Raw genomic sequence first — 22547 nt, forward strand, 5'->3', positions numbered from 1 at the left:
CCACCAATGGAGAATGCAAGAACCTGGAGGACTTTTCTTTGTACCCCAAACATTAAAATTAAGGAGCCTCCCTCAATTCAAGATATAGGTTGGCGTGATTTGTTTGTGTTTGTGTTAGTTGGTTGGTTGTTTGAAAATCCCCAAACAAATGAAGTGTCCCATTAGTCTAATTGGGGTTTTGGTTTTTCTCATTGGCATTGTTAGACCCGGGCGAATCTACATACCCTTTTATGTATGTCTGAGCCTAAGTTGTATAAGCGTATTTAAAATTTAAAATTATGTTGCTTTTACATTTTATCATCTTTTAATTTGGAGTTGTCTTAACCTTTAAGATTCAAAAATCATAAATTACTATGAATATTACTAGAAGATAATATACTACTCTACTCAAAATATGCTTATATAATGCAAAAATACGTGAAGTGAGAAGATAATTTTGAATGCAGTGTTTTCACGATATGCCCCCGAGTTTTTACTATATTTACCATATATATTTAAACTTTTTTAAATACATGATATACCCTTAAGTATCACAAAAATGCATCAAATTAATACTCTTATTGACTACAAATTAAGCAGAGTTTGATTGATCATACCCTGCCCAAAACCACGCTAGACCCCTTCCCTACCCTTGAAACCATCCTAATATCCCATATCTCCTTCCCCCACACCCTCGCTTAATATGATTGGATTAGAGAGACCCTCCTTCTCTCTCCTCATCACCACCACCACCTCTTCCCTCTTCCTTACCTTAACCCGACTTTCCCCACCAGACCAAGAACCGTAGCGCCACCAGACCAAACCCACTGCTCATCCTCCCACCACAACCCACGAACCTCCTTTTCTCTCTCCTCTGACCTCTCCTACGCCCAGATGTAAACCCGACCGTCGCTCCTAGTTCAATCTACAAAATCCAAATCGTGTTTGGGTTCGGCGGTCTGGGGGTGGTCGGGATTCTGAGTTGAGCGACCTAGTGGTGGTGACGGTGAGAAGGACAAGAGGGAGGGAGGGTTGTGGGCTGGGATTTGGGAATCTGGCTTGGCGGTGGTCGAGGTGGAGTTGGCGCAGTGTCACCGGTGGTCGGGGGAGTCTGGGTAGTGTCGGCGGCGATCAATTGAACCTGAGGTAGTGTCGCCGGAAGGGAGATGGTGGCTGGTTTTTGGTGGTTGGGGTTAATTTTTTTAAATTTTTCTTTATTTTTTTTAAATAGAAATCTAACCATAGTTAATATTTAATGAAATAAGGTTATGAGTGAGATAAAATTTTTAACTAAGGTCATTTTGTATAATAAAAAAAAAGGGAGGTGACCATTGGTGCATAGCAGAAGTTGAGGGTCACCGTTAAGAATTTCCCTTTTATCTTCCACACGATACCACCCAAGATTATAGTTAATTAATAAAGTGGCACTTCGTTAATTAAAACGTTAATTTTTTTTTTTTAACAAAACCGCATACCAATAGTATTACTATATATTGGCAATGCCCACCTTGTCAAAGTAACAAGAGGAAGAACATATTGAGGACACTCCTCCATCCAGATTAGTTCCTCATGACATGGAACAATTTGGCGATGGATGATAAGGGAGAGCTTGAAGCTCCTTTAATGGTGACAGATTTCAGAAGAAGAAGAGAGAGAAAAAGAAGAAGAAGAAGAAGAAGAAGAAGAAGAAGAAGAAGAAGAAGAAGAAGAAGAAGAAGAAGAAGAAGAAGAAGAAGAAGAAGAAGAAGATAGAACCAAAGAAAAGAAAAAGAAGAAATTGATTTTTGTATTAATGAATTTAGCTAACTTTATTACAGCATTTATAGTGTAGTGGAGTCCATGTCATTTCCCACTTGCTAGCCTACAGCTCAGCTTAACTAAACTTTCCACTAACTAACTAATTCTTCCACTAGCAATCTGTAGCAAAATTCTAACAAACTCATAACAACTTTTCTATTAACAAGCTATTAAGCATTCCTACCATAACATAGCTTCCCTCCTTCTGACAGACTTGTCCTCAAGTTTGAGTCTGAAAAAATTCTGGAAACTGTTGCTCCATATATTCAGTTGATTCCCAAGTTGCCTCATAAGAAGGAAAACCTTCCCAATGCAACAAATATTGCACCTGAGCCCTGTTCTGATATTTAATCATCTTCTTATCCAGTATAGCAGTAGGTTTGATCTCATCTGAGTTAACACTATGACCTTGAAACACTGGTGGAATATGAGTACCCAAAGGCAGCTACCCTCTAAACACCTTGAGCTGAGATACATGAAAGGTGTCATGAATCTTAGCTTTACTAGGAAGTTTCAGCTTATATGCAACCTTCCCAACTACTGATGCAATCTGAAATGGCCCATAATACTGGTGAAAAAGCTTATGGTTACTTCGTTTTTGCACAGTATGTTGTCTATAAGCTTGCAGCTTACATACCCAATCTCCAACCTGAAACACTCTTTCAAATCTATGCTTATCAGCTTGAGTCTTCGTTCTTTGCTGTGCCTTTTCTAGGTGAAACTTGAGTTCAGAAATCATCCTTTCTCTTCTTTGTAAGCTCCTATCAATCTCATCATTCTTTGCTTCTCCAGCCAAATATGGTAAATGTAAGGGTGGAGTTTGGCTGTATACTACCTCATAAGAGGTAAGCTGTAAAGCAAAATGAAAATGGGTATTATACCACCATTCTGCCAAAGGCAACCACTTATGCCATTCCTGAGGTTGTTCACCAGACATGCACCTCAAATAGGCCTCTAAGCACCTATTAACTACCTCAGTCTATCCATCTATCTAGGGATGGTAAGCTGAAGAGAGTAAGAGATTTGTACCATAACGAGAAAAAAGCCCCTTCCAAAACTGACTGAGAAAAATGGGATCCCTGTCACTCACAATTGACCTAGGCCACCCATGTAACTTGAATACATTATCCAAGTAACATTGAGGAACTTGAATAGTTGTAAATGGATGTGATAGAGCCATAAAGTGTACATATTTACTGAATATGTCCATTACCACAATAACGACCTCTTTTCCTGCAGACTTAGGAAGACCAGTAATGAAGTCCATTGAAATATCCAACCATACCTCTTCTAGAATAGGTAATGGTTGAAGGTGACCAGGATAGGCAGATGTGTCATATTTGGATGCTTGGCAAACAACACACTTTCTGACAAATGCACTGACATCCTTAGTAATCCCTCTCCAATAGAACAACTTGATCTTTTTCAAAGTTAGTTCTCTTCCACCATGGCCACTTTCTGGTGATTCATGATGTAATATCCTGTATTTTTGAAACGTATTTTCTAATTAATTAATTAATTATTATTTTCTAATAAGGGTAATTTAGTAATTTATTTTACAATTTGAATTTTTGGAGCCAAAATGATATTTGAATTTTGGCGCCAAAAGTATTTTAAAACCTAATTATTATTTTTGGATTTATTTTATTTTTAAAAACCGAATTATTTATATAAATTTGGATATTTTAATTAAAGCAAAAATTATATTTTTATTATTTAATTAAGAGGTCCGAAAATTCCTAATGATTAGCTAAGGATATCGAATTTTCCTAGTGTGGAAAATCTGATTTTCTTGGTTAATTTATTTAGTGAATAATTGGTATCATTTTAATTAATTATTTTATACAAAATATATTATTTACACAGTTATTTTTAATCCTTAAATCTAGCAAAATACTTCCCTGAATACTACATAGGGTGTTCAAAATTTTGAGCTATGGAAGCTCAAAATTTTCGGCCACCATGATGGATTTTTGGGTGAATTATTTTGGTAATTTGTATTTTTAATTATCTCCTTTAAATCTATTATTTTCCTTAATTTTTATTTCCAACCTTCTAAATATTTGATCATCTTATTTTCCTACCTTATTTCATCCTTGATCATTCCCCAAGTAAACCCCTTTTGCCATATTATTTTAGAAAAATTGCATTAAATAATACCATCTTTCACCCGTCTGCTAAAAACAAGTCGACCTTTTGATTATCCCTAAATAATACCACCTTTGGAGGTTGTCCTCTTTAAACAAGTTTTTAACCTGCAACCTGAATGACCTGTTAAATTTCTTTTTTCTTTTTAATAACTTTGTTTAATAATGTAATTAACTCTTAATAACAACTTTAATGATCGTTAATTACAATTAAAATATTTTATCTTTAAAAAAAACAATTAAAAATATTTTTAAAAATTAAATAAAAAACCCAGCAACACCACCACTGCACCAGCCACCACACGCCAATACACCACCACTGCACCAGCCACCCCACGCCATACACCACCACTGCACCAACCACCCCACGCCATACACCACCACTGCACCAACCACCACACGCCATACACCACCACTACACCAACCACCACACGCCATACACCACCACTGCACAGCCAACCACCATACACCACATCACCCACTGCATCACAGCACCACCACACAGTTCCTAGTAGGCTTGTACCACGAACCCAGCCACGCAGACTCGCACCATAAACCACACCCACATCCTCGCACCCACGACCCCACACAACCTTGCACCAATAACACCCTCGCACCACTGCACCAGCCACCACACACCAACACAACCTCCATAATTCGAACTACCACCACCCAAAATCAAACCCTAATTCGAACTACCACCACCCAAAATCAAACCCTAATTCGAACCCAAATCAAATTTGGGGAGTTGCGGCAGTTTGGTTAGGGAGATGTCGGCGCTTAGGGTGCTTGGGGGAGATTTTGGCGGTGGTTGTGGATGGGTCGAGATTGTGGTTGGGTTGAACCCCACACGTCACCCCTTTCTTCATCCCGGCGTTGGCTAAAACACCGAACTCCCTCCTTCAAAATCCCTCCCCCTGCAAACCACCAAACTCCCTGTTCCCCGCAAAACCACCGAACGCCCTCCCAACCCCACTCCCGGCAGCGCCCATCCCCTCCCTTGCCGGACCAACGCCCTTCCCCCACCCCTGTTGTCGGTCGTCGCTCCTCCTTTTCCCCCCGAAACAACTTTTGGGGTTTGGTGGTGGGAGAGGGAGTATATAGCGGTTTTCATGGGGTTGTGGGAGTCGGGTAGGTAATTTGAGGGGGCGGGATGCTAGGTTCGGCTTTTCCGGTCCGAGGAGGAGGCTGTGGCGCCGGCAGGTGGTCGCCGAAGGGCCGGACGGACGGGAAGAGGTGCTGGCAGCCTTAGCAGGGAGGGGAAGGGGTGGCTGGTAAGGGAGGGGGTTATTTTTTTTTTACAAAAATAATAATAATAATTAATATTATTACCTTTTAAAAATTAAAATATTAAATAAAAAAACAAATTAATTTTTTTTAACCAATCACATTGACACGTTTCCCATATACCTATTAATCAAGTCAACAACAGGTCATGACTTGTTTAAAACGGACAACCTCCAAAGGTGGTATTATTTAGAGATAATCAAAAGGTCGACTTGTTTTAGCGGACGGGTGAAAGGTGGTATTATTTAATGCAATTTTTCCTATTATTTTTCATGACAACATACTTTCCTTATTTTTATTATTCTTAGGCACCTTAATATTAAAACTTTCCATAAATCTTTAATTCACTTCCCCAAGTAATTCCTTAATTCTATTTACCATAATTCTTCCTACATTCTCCTACCATAATTCATGCATGAGCTAGTCTATAAATACCCATTGATTCATGGCTAAACTCTCACACCAAATTCTCTAATTCTCTCTTAATTTATCTTCTCTCTTTCTCTCTTGTTCTTGCGCCAATCACCACCATCAAACACCACAACCACCACCGATCGCCACCGCCAGCTGCCACCGGCTACCACCACCAGCCGCTGGCAGCCGCAGCTGGCGCCTCCCCTTGCGCCACCTTTCTTCATCTTTTTCCTTGGTTTTCTACCTCTTCTTCTTCTCTTCTCTTATTTAATTAATTATTATTATTATGGGGGTTTTATAAAAATTATTATAAGTAGTTTTAATTAAATAAAATCATATTTTTATTCATGTTTATGAAAAATAAATTATAAGGTTCGTGTACATATAGTTAGGGGAGTTTTTAATTTAATTGTTGTGATTACTTGTTAACCTTATATTAATTAAGGTTATATTTATTTTAGGGTGTGTTCAATAAAAGTTCTTGAAGTTTATTTTTGTGTTGCTAGCAAGGATCAAAGGTATGTTTAGGTGGCTGGGTACCTTTGAAATTGATTGGATTGAATAAGTATGTTTTACATGATTTTAATGACGATTGAATTAATTTGAATTGAATTATGATTTTATGAAATGAAGCACGTTTTAAAAAATTGGTTTTGATAAATGAATTGGAGGATTGATTTTATATCATGGTTTGAAATTTTTTATTATGTTTAAAGGAGTTTGGTTTTTACAAGTATGTTGGATTGTTTTAAAAGAGTTTTTGAAAAAAAAAAGGTTTGATTTTAAAAGCTTGTTGAATTTAATACAAAAGGAGTTTTTGAAAAGTTTGATTTTATTCAAAGAGGATTTTATTAAAAGCTTTACAAGCATAATTATTATATTAATCCCACTATGCGGATTCGTTGAAAACTATGGACTTTGTATAACCTAGTCTTTCCTCAAGAACAGCCTTGAAATAGTAGGAGACTAGCTTGGGGGGTGTGCACACTTAGAGAGGAGATTGAGTTGTTGAAAATAATTGATTTTACTAATCATTACTATTGAGTTATTGGAATTGTTTTGAGAATATTTGAGAATTGGTTTTCAAAAGTGGAATCGGTTTTCAAAAGAGGAATTGATTTTATAAATCATTTTATCAAATTATTGAATTATTGGAATTGGTTTTGAATCATGAGTTTGGAATTATATTATTGGAATTGGTTTTAAAAGCATGTTTGCAAATAAATTGAATTTACTTATCTTGCACTTATCGTACTTAGCATATTTTTCTTATCCGTATTTCCTATTTTTTTTTGTTCGCCCTGTTTATCGTAATGGTAAGTAGTGTTGACTAATTTCAGGTGGAGTCAATAATTGAGCATATGGGAGTCACGGGAATGTTCTTCACCTGAAATTAGGATTGTTGGTCTTTGTTTAATTATGAGTACTCATGACAATGGTTTCTATTTATAGTTATTACTAATAAAGAAAGAGTTTGAATTTCCGGTATAAAGTATTGGTTTTGGTTTGTAGTTTGAGTAGCCTTGCGTAATCACGCGGCAGGAATAATACGCCTAAGTCTATCTCTACGGTATAATTTTACGTATTATACTAGTATTTCCATAGAGGGAGATTTGGGGGTGTTACACATGATGCCAAGAAAGGATTTTATGCCTTAACTAGACATCTGGTCCAACCACAATTCTTCCCTTTCTCTTCAACAAATTGTTTTCCCACTTGAAATCAGGAACGAAAATTTGATTCTGTAGTTGTTGGATTATGGTTGAGTAATTATCATCCAATTGATAACTTGAAGTAATTAGAGACCCAAGTTTGAATTTACTACAGAGACAACCATGCACAAGACCTCTGAACCTTGCACTCTAGAAAAAGCATCTGTAGCCACATTTTCCTTCCCACACTTATACTGAATTTCATAGTCAAATACCATCGATTTTGACAGCCAAAATTGTTGAAAAGGGGTTGAAATTTTCTGTTGTAACAACCATTTCAAACTCTTTTGGTCAGTCTTGATTATGAAATGAGCTCCCACAAGGTATTGTTCCCATTTTTGTATAGCAAACACTATGGCTAATAACTCCTTGTCATATACTGACAACTTCTGCCATTTAGGACCCAAGGATCTATTGATATAGGCTAAAGGGTTCCCTTCCTGCATCAATACTGCTCCTATCCTAGTCTTTGAAGCATCAGTTTCAAGGATGAACTGTTTCTCAAAGTTGGGAATAGCTAAGACAGGTGCGGAAACCAGAGCTGACTTAAGGTCTTCAAAAGCTTTCTGAGCTTGATTACTCCAAGCAAAACCATTTTTCTTGAGTTTTTCTGTCAATGGTTTGCAAATAATGGCATAGCTCTTGAAAAACTTCCTATAATACCCAGTTAAGCCTAAGAAACTTTTCAATTCCTTGACATTAGCTGGAATTAGCCAACTGCTCACTGCTGACACCTTCTTAGGATCAGTCTCCACTCCATTTTGAGTAATTTAATGGCCCAAGTATTCCACTTTAGAAGTTGCAAAAATACATTTTCTCTCTTTTGCAAACATACTATGCTCCTTCATTAGCTCAAATACTTCAGCTAAATGCTTCCAATGTTCCTGCAATGACCTGCTATACACCAAAATGTCATCAAAAAACACCAATACACATTTTCTGAGTAGTGGCCTGAACACATGGTTCATCCACCCTTGAAATGAGGCAGGAGCATTAGTTAGGCCAAAAGGCATAATTAAGAACTCATAATGCCCTATATGAGTCTTAAATGCTGTTTTGAATACATCATTTGCATTGACTCTCATTTGATGATACCCAGCCCTAAGGTCCAGTTTACGGAAAACAGCAACACCAGCTAACTCATCAATGAGTTCATCAATTACTTGTATAGGAAATTTGTTCTTAATAGTTCTATTATTTAATTCCCTATAGTCAACACACAATCTCCATGTTCCATCCTTCTTTCCCACCAACACTACTGGTGAAGCAAAAGGGCTTGAGCCATTCTGTATGATGCCTCTATCCACCATCTCGAACAAGCTGTTCAATGATGTCTCTTTGCTTTAATGGATACCTGTAAGGCCTGATATTGACTGGGGTGCTGCCAGGCATCAAAGGGATAGAATGGTCAAAGGCTCATCTCTCTGGAGGCAATGTAGTAGGTTCTGCAAAGACCATCCCTTACTGTTGCTTGAGAGAAGTAAATTCAGGTGATAACAAAATGTCCTTGTTGTACTACTCCAATTGCATTAAAGAGCCTTCAGCCTCACTAACCTGTAACAAGCATAGCTGAAATTGCAAAGTCCAGCACCTTTACAGTAAGGTTGCCCTCTATTACTGAAAGCTTCTTAGAAGGTAATCCCTTAACAACAAAGTGTTTACCATGTAAGCTAAACTCCATTCTTAGCTTTGGGAAATCCCATTGTATTGGTCCCAATAGCCTTAACCATTAAATACCCAAAACCATATCACAACTTCCTAAAGGAATTAAAAGAACATCTGCATCAAAATTATGTCCTTGCGTTTCCCAATTAAATCCCTTACACATATGTTGATAGGGAATATGATTCCTATCAGCTACTGAAATATCTTGAAAAAGGATTTGATCTAGGTTGCATCCCAGCTTATTTACCACATTCACATCTACAAAATTGTGTGTGCTACCAGAATCAATCAAAATGTGTGAATCTTTTCCATTGACCCTGCCCTTAACCCTCATAGTTTGGAAAGACTGATTCCCAGCAAGAGCATTCACAAAAATTTGGGGTTCTGAATTAGACTCAACAACTATTTTCAATTCTTCCTCATCATCAGAATCCACGGAGCCTGGTATTTCTACTGTAAACAACTGTGCTTTTTTGAATTGACATTGATGCTCTCTATTATAAGGTTGATCACAATAGTAGCATAGGCCCTTAGAAATTTTCTCCTGTCTAACGTTAGCTGGAATGTGTCTGTAATTTCTGGTATTGTGAGGTGTTTGAGTTAAAGCCGGTAAGGTAGGTCTAGTTTTGGGTGTTGGTATTAGGGTAGGTAAAGTGTTTGGGGTCAGTGTGTTTGGGGTTAGTGTTTTTGAAGGGTAAGAAGAGGACTTATTTTTTTTATAGCTAACAAAAGCAGAATTCAGTGATTCTTCTTGCAGTCTTGCATACTCCACTACTTAAGCAATTGTCATAGGCTTAAAGGCTTTGACAAAGGGCTTAACAGCTGGTCTAAGGCCTCCCACAAAACTTTCAAGAATATATGAGTCTGGTAACATATGATTATTCATCAACATTACAGATCTCAAATTCTCAAATTCATCAATATAATCCTCAATTGAACCCAATTGCTGCAATCGATTTAATTGTTCAACAACATCTATTGCATAATTGTCTTTAAAACGTGCATACAAATCTATCACAAAATCATTCCAATCAACAACTGCATATCTCCTTATAGACAAGTAGTTCATAACCCAATTCTCAACCTTATCAGTCATATTCAAAGATGCTAAATCAACTTTCTGACCCAGATTTTACATAGATTGAAATATTTGCAACATTTCTTGACCCAGATTCTCGGATTAGACCCATTAAACTTTGGAAATTCGAGTTAGGGTTCATACCTAAGGTCTTGGTGGATTGGACCTACTTAAGCTGTTGAACGAAGAGGTAGGAGATGAAGGTTCAGAAGGCGAAGACGAAGCAATCGTGACCTTCTCAGCTTGAATTGATTGCATCAACTTCAACATTTCTTCGAATTTCTGATCGATTTTGGAGTTTTGATCAGTAATTCGTTGTTCGAGGATCTTGAGTTGTTGCTCCATTGCAGCTACTCTTCTAGTAACAAGTAGAGGCGCCAAAATCTCTTACTGAAGGAAAACATTAAGGAAGCTCTGATACCAATGATAAGGGAGAGCTTGAAGCTCCTTTAATGGCGGCTGATTTCAAAAGAAGATAGAACCAAAGAAAAGAGGAAGAAGAAATTGATTTTTGTATCAATGAATTTAGCTAACTTTATTACAACATTCATAGGGTAGTGGAGTCCACATCATTTCCCACTTGCTAGCCTACAGCTCAGCTTAACTAAATTTTCCACTAACAACCTGTAACATATCGAATTCTAACAAACTCATAACAACTTTTCTATTAACAAGCTATTAAGCATTCCTTCCATAACAATGGAGTCTGCAACTTTATCACATAGTCTAGGACTAAAATTAAAAGAAAAATACTCAAACTTGTTTGCTTCCTTCAGGATGTCATTGACAATCAACTGAGCTGCTGTCCTATTAGTTATATTTGCCTCAATGAGGTTCAGTAAGTGTTGACAGTCAATTGACACTTCTAGCTTGCTAATACCAGCGTAATTTTCATAGCATAGTCCAAATAGAAGAGTTTTATAGCAAGCCATAAAGGGATTAGGCCTCTTTTGCTCAAAAACGTCAATTACAAATGTAAATTGAAAGAATAATATTCATACTATTTCTTAGATCATATGTAGTAGTTCTTGCATTATACCCATATTATCTTGACGCTTCTTGTAAATCCACCCGACGCAATCAATCGCCGCAACTCCAATTATTACTCCGACGACTACTCCGGCTTTATGACCGCTGTTTATTCCGCCGGAAGATGAATCTTTCTTGCTTCTTCACCCTGTACATACGCAACCTCATCCGCCGCCTCTGTTGACAGAGATGGTGACGTGGATGAGATATTTTCGGCGATGAGAGAGAATCTGGTGAGTTTTCTGGCGATGGGGATGGTGAACCGATGTCGGAAACGACGTCTTTTGTAGGAGATGGTGAAGGTGAAACAATGTCGGAAGAAGGAGAAGAAGATGGAGGAAAAGAGATGGGTGAAGGAGAGAAAGAATTGGAATCAACGGAGAGTAGAGGGGAAGAAGAAGGAGAAAGGGGATCTAAGCCTTTGAAGAGAGGGCGAAGGGGGTATGTATTAAGAGAGAGAAAAAAGAGTGGTCGTCGTTGATACTGACAAATTCGCCATTATTGTAGATCTGTGTACAAATGGAAGAATGAATGAATGAAGTAGATCAACGGTACCAAATATAATTAACGTTTTAATCAACGGAGTGTCACTGTTTTTATTAACTACTTCGTATAATCTTGGGTGATACGGTATAGATGAAAAAATATATTTGGGTAATATATGGAAAAACAAAAGTTGACTGAATATGAAGTGCACAAAATCGAATTATAATGTACTTTTGTTATCTAATGTTCTTTAAGCGATCATTTCTTCGGACCCCCAAAAACCTTCTAATAAACTAGCCCGTAATCAAAGATAAATATTCGTTTATATATCAGAAAATTACTGCACCTAATATTTATGTTTAGAGGAAGGGAAAAGTTTCTAGTAATCGTAGCTTCAATGAAGGAGATATCTGTTTGATTCAATTATTTATGTATTTGTTAAATTTAGAAGATAATATCAAGTGATATTTGCCATCACTGACATTTACCATCAAGCTCAGCTAACTAATTATGAACATAAATTGTCAAATAAAACAACTCATGCCGCCTCTATATAAAACTTAAACAAAAGCAAATGGATGGGTTAAACATTAATAAAGTATTACTCCACAACAAATTAAATGTTTTATACGAAGTACTACATATATTATAATTCCAACTTGGTAACAAATTTCCTATAAAATATAATGCTTTTCAAAGCATAAATAAGGACACTTACAACCTCAAATCTATAACTCTCCCTTCTTATCCTAGCAGTTGTTTTTTCTAATAATCTATTGAAAATGGCAACTTACATTATGAAATCAGACAAGTTTTTCATCGGATCTAACAGCACAGACGATGGGATACTAGTGTATGAGTTGGATGGTCTTTACATGGTACCGGTGAAAAGTAAGCACTGGAACTATATTCATGATCTCAGGGCCGCAAATGTCGAGCCCATGAGCAAGCCCACGTGTGAGTGAAAGTGTTGTCCCCATTAAAAGAGTGTAAAAGTGTTGGGAAGTGTATCCCACACTGAAAAAACAAGAAAGTTGTGTCTCCTTTATAAAGCTAAGGGGCTACTCCCCTCGTTGTCATATGATTTTGTGATGGAACCTTTTTTGGTCTTATGAAGTGGACTCTCTCTCTTGGTTAGTGGGTACGGCCCAAACTCATATTTAACATAATATCAGAGCCAAGTTGGATTGTGTTGTGATATGAGTCAGTATTATGGACAACTCACATGTGAGGGGGAGTGTTGAGCTCATGAGCAAACCCACATGTGAGTGAAAGTGTTATCCCACATTGACAGAGTGTTGGGAAGTGTATTCCACGCTTAAAAAACAAGAAAGTTGTGTCCACTTTATAAGGCTAAGGGGCAACTCCCCTTATTGTCGTATGGTTTTGTGATGAAACCTCATTTGGTCTTGTGAAATGGACACTCTCTCTTGGTTTACGGGTACGACCCAAACCCATATTTAACAGGAACATATATGAAGCGTTGAAGATCGGGGACAAAGAAATTTGGGGTGATCATTTGCAGACACTAACCAAAGATCTTTACAACTCCGAGCTGATGGTTAACTGCGATGGCCTTTGTTTCTTACCAACCAGTTCATGTGCGGCTATTGAGATGGATTTAGAGTACTATCGGATGTTTGATCTCTATTGATTGGTCTAAGTATGGGGTGAAAACATCACTGACAACTAGAGGGGCTCGAAGAGACATCGTGTATGGCTGTCGTCCCTTGGATATAGTAGAATAGACAAAAAGGGATGACAGTGGTGATGATGGTAAATATAAGGTATAAAGGTAGAGTTGAGGGAGAAGGAGAAGGAAAAGTATGAAAAGCGCGGGTGGATGAGGTGGAGTACCAAATGGAGGTGGGATTGAGGAAGAAAAGAATGGAGATTGATAGAATGAAAGCGGAGTTTGAGGTTGTAGAAGGTAAAAGAGAGGAGGAATTGAAGGAGAAGCAAGAGGAGATGGAGAAAATGAAGATGGAACATCAAGAGGTAGGTATTAGAAGAAATAGAGATTAGAAAACAGGAAGATTTGAATTTGAAAGATGATGAGATAGTTGAGTTGAAGCGTGCGAACAAGGAGGAATTGGATGTCTTGGAGCAAAGAAAGGGAGAAGAATTGATGGAGAAATTTGAGGAGATAGATAAATTGAAGTGTATGTATTAAGAGGAGGTGAACGAGGTGGAGCGCAGAAGGCACAGCAAGGTTAATGAAGAAACAAGATGACATAGAATTTTGGAGGAATGGCAAACGAGATGAAAACGAGGAGAAGGGTAAGCATGAAGCGGAGCTAGAGATGGTGAGGGTAAAAAAGAGGAGATATTGAAGGAGATACTACAGGAGATAGAGGAATTAAGGGAGGCAAAGTGTAACATAGAGGAGGAATCAAAGAGAAAAAGAGAGGAGATTGAGAAAATGGAGAAAGTGCAAAAAGAAGAGTTGGAAGAGGCAGAGATCAAAAATCAGGAAGAGTTGAAGATGAGTGAAGAAATTTAGTTGCAGCATTGGGAAGTATTACAAGAACAAGGGGGATGAGGAGACACGGAATTTCGAGGAGGAACTCAAATTATATGTGTTTAAAAGGAGTGGATTAAGCAGTACTGAAGAATTTTTTACCAAAATGGCGGAGAAGTTGTGGATTGACATACCTCAAGTACAGATAAGTGTCAACTTGGATTATGAGCGTAACAACTGGCCTCCTACCGGGCCTCCAGACATAGTTATACCTCTGAGTTCAATCGAACCAGCTAAGTGGTGAGCACTTCCGCAAATAACACTTCTGTGTTCATCAATCGATCATAAATACATATATTTTGACTGTGAAAGTTAGCGAGTTATGGAGGTCGCAGTCCCCACATTATGCAATGACGAACAAGATGCGCCGACAAGATGGACTATGGCATACAACGAAAGCAGTAGCCCCTTTACCTATTTCACAAGTTCCTATAATCAAAGGGTTAGCTTTCCTTCTCCATGGCTTCCTGAAAATATTAGACTTTGGCCCTCTTGATCTAAAACATATCATGGGTGTCGGTACAAGGTTGGTATACTTTTACACTGCTTTCAACTTGCCTGGTGATGGCATGTAAACTCTAACTCTCTCTATATAACGATGATCGTTGTTGGGGCAATGGGCAGTCAGGTAAAGGTCCAAGCATGTGTGCTTTATATACTTCGTATGTAATAATATGTGATTTTTAAGATTTGGTGTAATATTTTGGTAGGAAGGAACAAAACCAAGTGTTACTACACCAATGATATGCGGTGTGTCTCTATATGCCAACTAACTTCGTTGGTAAAGTGTTGGATTGGTACCCAAAATAATATATTGAATTTCTATGTACACGCTATTAATTAAACTAGGTGTGCAGTGTGCCAATATATTATGTATAATTTGTGGTAGTTTCAATATTATTGTCCCTATACAACATCGATGATTGCGAGCTTGAACTTCAATTTTACAATGCCAAGTTAATCTTTCCTATCCAGAGTTGTATTATACAGTTGAAAAACAATTCTTATATGGGGAATATAAGAATTGTTTTTGAGGGACTTGACTACTTGAGCTTAAGATCATTGCCCATTTGCCCATGTAATTCCAGATTTCCTGTTACAATTCTACTTCTGCTAAACATAATTTCCTTTCAACTTAGCCTTTCTGGTATTGCATCATTGGTTATAATTTGCCTAATATTTTTAGTTCTTGGTTAGCTTTCCTTAACATCATCTCCAAATCGACCCAATACTGTTTAAATATGGTTCAAGTTGGTCAGGTCAGGAACAATAGAGTTCCTTAAAAGACTATACATAGAACTGGCAAAAACTAATACAACACGACACGAACCAAACACGAAAAAAACAGGTTAGGGTCAATGGTTTTCAACACGTTTAATTAAATGGGTCAACACGACACGACACGTTTAATTAAAAAGGTTGGATTAGTGTTGAGATTCTCAACACGAAATTAACATGACCCAACCCGCTTAATATAAAAACCCAATAATTTATGGAATTATTGATAAATATTGGGGTGAGCAAAGACTCAGGGTATCCAGTACCGGACCCGAAACCGGTTAGGACCCGCCGGATCCGGACCCGGAACTGGTCTCACCGGTTCCGGGACCGGATCCAAAATGTCGGACCCGGTTGTAACCGGTTCCGAAACCGGGTCCTGAATTTTCGGACCCGATACCCACTGGGTACCCGGTTCGGTTATAAATTTTAAGTTTTTTTAAGACCCAATACCCGTTAGACATTAGTCCATTACCCATATGAAATAAGGCCCAAAGTGCAATTTTATGTTTCAGTTTTCACGGATCTTCATCTTCACTCTTTATTCTTTAGCTCTTCAGTCTTCACTACACTTCACTTTATTTAGGGTTTTTTTTTCAATCATTGCCGGCCTCCACCTTCAGTCCTTCACCATTCATCAGCAATTCAGAGAGTATCTCGGTCTCGTTCTCTTCTCTATTTCGTTCTCAAGCATTTCTTAATCTTATTTTTCACCACATCACCATTCGTGAGAAGATTTAGAATACTGGAAATCTGAAGCAAAAGAAGATCCATCTTGAAGAAGAAAATCCATCTTGAAGATGAGAGGAAATTCTAGAATGGCACTGAAGCAGAAGCTTCATCGCTGGTTAATTCATCTTCTTCTTCACCGCCTCGCCATTGTTCCTTAATTAGGTTCAGAAAATTCAATTTCAAAAACCGGGTACCCGGTTTTGGAAGCGGTTCCCAGCGGTTCCGGTTTCGGATCTCAAATGGTGGGACCCGGTTGTTACCAGTTCCGGGTCCGGTTCCAAAATCTTTGACCCGATAGTAACCGGTTCCGGGACCGGGTCCTTAGTTTTTAACCGGGTACCCGATTTTGCTCAGCCCTAGATATATATATTGACAAGACCAATATTTTTCAATTCAACACAACAAGACACGAACCGAACACGAAAAAAGCGGATTAATGTTAAGGGTTTTCGACACGATTAATTAATTGGGTCAACACGATACGACACGTTTATTAAATGGGTCGGGTTAGTATTGACCTTCCCCAACCCGTTTAATTTCCGACACAAAAACAAACACGATGCGACACGACACGGTTGTCAGGTCTAACTATACATCATTTTCTAGGACCAAGTCATGTATGATCCTAGCCACCAGCACGGACAAACGATTAGCTTCCTGGGAAGCTTCTGTTGTGGAAAAACGACAACCAATGTGTATCCTAGCATTTATATCGGGCCGTTCAGGCCTTTGGGATCGTATCTTATATTGCAGAAGAATATCATACTCAAGTCTGAGGGAGCAACAGAGGGGGTAGGCACTAGGCAGTTTAATTTACATCATTTGCCTAGCAGATTCTCGTTTTTAACCCTGAACACAGCATAAACTGCATATCTAATATTCACGAATGCATTATCACATGGGCAGTAAAACAAGAGATTCTCGACTTTAACCCTGAACTCAGCAGAAACTGCATATCTAATATTCACGAATGCATTATCACATGGGCAGTATAACAAGAGATCCTCGACTTTAACCCTGAATTCACCACAAACTTGCATATAGAGAATACTTGAGTGCATCAATACATCATCCGTAGAGGATGCAAGTTACAGTTAGTATTGTAAATTGACTATGACATGCATATCTTCATGCACTATTTCGCACATTGTTAGTAGAAACTTTCTTCAACAGAAGCCCACCTAACTTAAAACGGATGAAAACAAATAGAACCACATTTTTGTCCAGTCATTCCCAAAGAAAGCATGCACCCTACAGCCCTGCAGATCAATTAAAAGTAACATTAGCAGCAAGAAATCTATAATCTTTTTAGTAATGTAATAAATTTTTCAAAATCTGCAAAACAAGGGAAAAAAACAGGGCACATATGTTACTTCTCATAGGTAAAGATAACTGCACGTAAACTCCAAATCTAAGTAACTTTTGAACATATGTTACTTCTCAATGAGGCATGTGATTTTGATTGATAAAGAAAAATTACGTAGAAAGATAGATGTCAAGTATTCGAGAGAAGCTGACTATGTAATGCTTTTAGAAAAAAAAAAAAAAAAAAAAAAAAAAAAAAAAACAATTCTTCACACAATCCATTATCATATATTTACAGGACCCCTTTCCCCTTAACTTATTTTCTGCCTTATGTCTAGAGCTTCCCAGCTGATTTAATGTGCAAATCCAATCATACACTCTTACTGCGGGTTAATCATACATTCATGCTCTCATTGCTCAGTGGATCCTGAAATGCCAATAAAAAGACCTAGACAAATTACAGATGCCAAAGTGATATCCTGGGTGCCTGCAGCTAGTTCCCCATAATTCTTGTGATAATGACTGATAATTCATTCTATTAGTGATAGTAAAAGATTACTGTCTATCTGAACTTTAACTGCCCAAATTACACTGGCACTGTTTCATTTAATTAGTGCACAAAATCACTTTATTAGTATAAAGCTATATCCAGGAATAACTATCCTAGCACCTAACAAAGGTCACTGATCTGGTGATTAGTCTGATTAATCCCAACGCTGTATAATTAATGTTTTAGCTGTCTCAGCGTGCTTTATCTTCTATTATCGGTCTTGGAATAGTAAGACCAAAGTGTCTTAGACAACAACTCTCCTTTATCAGGCTGCAAATTTCACAATCCTGTCCTTTGGGAATTCTTCAATCTACCATGTATTACATCTCTTGACTGGTTATGTGAGAAATGGCAACATTTACACAAGGTTGGAGACATAATACTAGAATGTTGAGGATGCAAAAAGAGGAAAATGTGCCGGTTAGTACCTTCCAAAAGTGCCTCTTTTGGGGGGTATCTAATAAAACAATAATTGGTAGGGTTTTACATTATTTGGCAATGTCATGGCACTCTAGTACCAAAAATTAGAGCTCCTAGGAAACATTCTGGCTTTGACTCCCCTACCCTTTTTCCTTCGTTTCTATTGTTTCTTCTCCTTCCCTCCTAATTTCTTCCTTCCATAAGCCTTCTTTATTTATTTTCAACAGCTTTCTTCTCCTAGAGAAGTTCTATCATGGTCATGACTCGTGAGTTTGGCTTTATTTAAATTCATATGGATCAGACATTGCTAAATCCCAAATGCATTAGCCTACCTTTGACGTAACTCAAAACCCTTTGGCTCAGGCTTCAAGACACAGTGATCAATATTTGGAAAAGGTTATACAGGCAAAGATAGGACAAGCAACTGATTAAGATCACCAGGCCGGTTTCTCAAAACTAGTTTCACACCCACCACATAAAGAATTTCGAACTCATCAACTGCTGCAGCAAATGTCAATGGAATTCAGGCAGTGGTTGAAATGGGGGTAAAAAGAGCAATTGACTCAGTTTGGCCACAGGACAACACAAAGCAATTTCTTTGCAATTCTGATTGTTCTCCACGAGAACTTTCAGCCCATCTCCGGACATTACCATGTGAATAAGTAATGTCGCGTTAGAGTTCCGGGTGTTAACATGGAATAACTAATCCTAAGGCTAGACTGTAGGGTTTGAACCCAAGAAACGAACAATCTGTCATCATTTCCCATCATCCTCACCATCCATTAGTAAGTTGTAACAAATTCAAATCTTAATGTTTTTTTATTCTAAGGCCACCGGCCTGACAGTAACAACCAACAGTCTGATAACTGCACACCCACTTGTGTTGTCTTTGATGGTGTGGGTGTCAATTAGCTTAGTCTATCAAATCCCGCACACCATTACCATCATGTTTGGAACAACCGTTTTAATGAGCTACAATATTGACAAGTACGTCAATCTGTAAAGCCAAAAATGGCAAAAGGGGAAGCAAATTTGTGGAAATTACTGAAAATTATCATTTATCAAAGTTCAACTAATTTAATTTGACTATACTAATAATACATTACAAAAATTCACCCAAAAATCTAACACAAAATGTATAAACTTCAAATAATAACAAATTAGATATTTAGATCCAATAAATCAATGTCAAAGCACAGTAAATTCAAAAATTAAAAGGTAAGCTAACACCATAATCATAATTAAATTCCAAATCATGGGCAATTTCATATTCATTCTAAAGATTCAAATTTCAAAATAAACAAACATAAATCAACATATTCAATTAAATTAGGGTAATATCATACCTGAATCCAAAAATGAGCATCAAAAAAATCAAGCAGAAACAAGCTTAGCATGCTGCAAAAAGGCAGCAGAACAAAGAACAGATGCAATGAAGCCGAAAATACCAAGACCAATCATCAATGAAATACCAGCCAACGCCATATCCAATATTGATTGAATACTCAATAAACCCATCAACATTTTATCTCAATCTCTTTTTTTTTTTCTCAGGGATTTTCAACAGAAGAAGATCAAATTAGAAGAAAGGTGACGTTTTTGAAGGGGGAGAATTTATGAAAAGCGGATAAAATACACCGCTTTGTATATTAGCAATTGAAATTCGACACCGCAATGTTTGAAATTCGACACTTGTGTTAAGAGCATCTACATTGGTTAAAAATAAAAGTGGGGACCTTCTCATATTAGTACTAGCTCCCCATCCATCACTTTCATTCCTCACTTTAGTTTGGGGAGGTTAATAATATTGGAACCTCTCAAAAGTAAAGTGGTCCCATTTTACACTATAAATTATTTTGTTAATATTAGCGGGGTATGAAAGGTAGGAGGGAAAAAAGGTGGTGGGATATAGAAAAATAGGAGAGAGAAAGTAAATGGAGAGGTTAATGAATGTATGTATGTAATTAAGAAATGGAAGGGGCATATGATAAAGTTAGTGGAAAGTGATGTGGACTAATAAGGTAAGGAGAGAGAAATTATAAGAAGCTGAATGAATGTGGATGGTCTAAGGCCCTGTTTGGCAAATCTAGTAGTAGCAGGTAGCTTTTAGCGGTCGAATAACGGTAACTGTTAAGGTAGCGATTAGCTGTCAATTAGTAGTTGGTAGGGGTTAGCTGTCAAAGTAACAGTGGATAGTATGGGTGTTTGGCAAAAGTAGCGCTTGCATTACTAAAATATATTAATAATAATATAAATTGTTTAAAAAAAAAAAAAAGTAACCAAAAATTAACAAATGCTACCCGCTACTCTTAAAAGCTACTATTTTTAACTTTTGAGCAAAGTTACCTAAACGCTACCTCTACCGCTACTCGCTACTCACTACTCACACCGCTACCTTGCCAAACACTCTTATTCTTTTTTTTTAATAGTGTTTTGACTGATCAAAACGTTAATCGCTCCCTCAAACGCTACCACCAAACAGGGCCTTAGCAATTTGTTTTGAAGCAATATCTTTGTTTTTCTTTAATCTTGGCGTATGCCGAAATTTCTCATCTCATGCCAACCTGATGATAGTGAGATGGGAAGGGTAATTAGTTAGTTGTCTACAAAGCCCCAAACAAATGATGTGTCCCATAATCTCCCATTAGGCCATTAGTCCAATTGGGGTTTTAGTTTTACGCATCGGTGTTGTTAGACCCCGGATGTATCTACATTTTTAGGTACATTCGAGCCTAAGCTACGGCGTTCTAGAATTAAAATAGAAAAGAATAAAAATTATGTCGCTTTTACTTGTTATTGTCTTTCAATTTGGAGCTATCTTAACATTCAAAAATAATACCAAGTAAATCACTAGAATTTTTTCAAGATAATATACTACTCGTGTATAGGTTTATGTAGTGCAAAATACATATACTCCATGGCTAGAGATGGCAGTGGATTTGAACCCGATCCAGATCTGTGGATCCATATCCCTTTTTCACGGATATGGGTCTTTAAATTTGGACTCGATAGATCCGGGTTCTGTTGAAAAAAACGGATTTGGATCTGGGTCTAACACCCAAACTCGAACCTGGATCCGTTTACCCGTTTTATAATTATCCTAAAAAAAAGCTAAAATTGTATGTTTCTTTATTAAATATGTTGATGATGTTAGTAGTGATGAAGATTAGTCAATCACATTAGTTTAGAGCATAAATTATAAAGTATTTTTAAAATTTATGAAAAATTAGACATTTGACTATTCAAACAAGTGGGTTATAGATAACTACTCCCTCTGTCCTTTTATTTTTGCCCCATTGTCATTTTTTGGGTCAAATTTTAAAAACTTTGACCATAAATTACCGTTAGTCATGAGTGGTCTTGTTAGATTCGTCTCATTGTATATTTTATTAATATCACGTTTTAATAATTTTTAGATTTATGAAAATAAAGATATAGAGGTTTTAAGACGCATCTTAGGAACCGTGCGCAGTTAAATAGGGCAAAAAAAATAGGGACAAAGGGAAAATGAGCAAAATCTTTAACAATTAATGAGAATGGATGAATTTTTCCCTTTTAAAGTCAAAGAAATGGCTTAAAATACCTTTTATCATTCATTTTCCTAAATGATCAATAAGATTAAGAGGGCGAGTGTATCTAATATTCGATATCATAATATCTTAAAAATCTAATGTACTAGTAAATCGTCTCAAATCATCAAAACACACACTCACTAACATTAAACACCACTTGATAACTTACAATTTGAACACTTTTAATACACCCGAGTATAGAATAAACATATTCCGCCCAATCTTTAAAAGCCCAATAATACACCCGAGTATAGAATAAACATATTCCACCCAATATTTAAAAGTCCAATAATATACCCGAGTATAGAATAAACATACTCTGCGTTACAAATTTTTGCCTAGACTCTAGGGTAGCCAGCTTCTCCTACACCCCCATGCTACTACGTCGTTTTATATTGAACCATTCTGCCATTTTTTTTTCTTCATCTTTTTTATTTTTGTTAACTTTCTATTCAAGCAACTATATAATGATTTTCTTAACCTAATTTCCATTTTATTTATCTCATATTTTACTTATTTCATTTTCTCTCTCCTGCATTTTTTATTTTTCCCCCAATTTTTCTCTCTCTTCTTCC

The 22547-nt window shown here is 37.2% G+C and overlaps 1 protein-coding gene across 1 annotated transcript; it reads right to left on the reverse strand.

The window, feature by feature from the left end:
* Positions 1–2221: 2221 nt before the first annotated feature.
* Positions 2222–8646, reverse strand: LOC110685687. The gene is made up of 5 exons (XM_021862214.1): positions 8172–8646; positions 7479–8090; positions 4195–4542; positions 2867–3234; positions 2222–2626 (listed from the first exon to the last, which is right to left on the reverse strand). The coding sequence occupies exons 1-5, from the start codon at positions 8644–8646 to the stop codon at positions 2222–2224; spliced, it is 2208 nt and encodes a 735-aa protein (XP_021717906.1).
* Positions 8647–22547: the final 13901 nt, after the last annotated feature.

The sequence above is a fragment of the Chenopodium quinoa genome, unplaced genomic scaffold (assembly GCF_001683475.1).
Source record: "Chenopodium quinoa cultivar QQ74 unplaced genomic scaffold, ASM168347v1, whole genome shotgun sequence".
Taxonomy (NCBI): Eukaryota; Viridiplantae; Streptophyta; class Magnoliopsida; order Caryophyllales; family Amaranthaceae; genus Chenopodium; species Chenopodium quinoa.

What these genes read in the sequence shown, in the direction of transcription:
- LOC110685687 (XM_021862214.1), bottom strand. Translation starts at nt 8,646, where the DNA reads ATGGTGGATAGAGGCATCATACAGAATGGCTCAAGCCCTTTTGCTTCA. An exon ending in TGAGCTAATGAAGGAGCATA is followed by an intron (nt 8,091 to 8,171) that starts GTATGTTTGCAA and finishes CTCAAAATGGAG; the next exon opens with TGGAGACTGATCCTAAGAAG. An exon ending in ATGGGTGGCCTAGGTCAATT is followed by an intron (nt 2,627 to 2,866) that starts GTGAGTGACAGG and finishes TTTGCTTTACAG; the next exon opens with CTTACCTCTTATGAGGTAGT.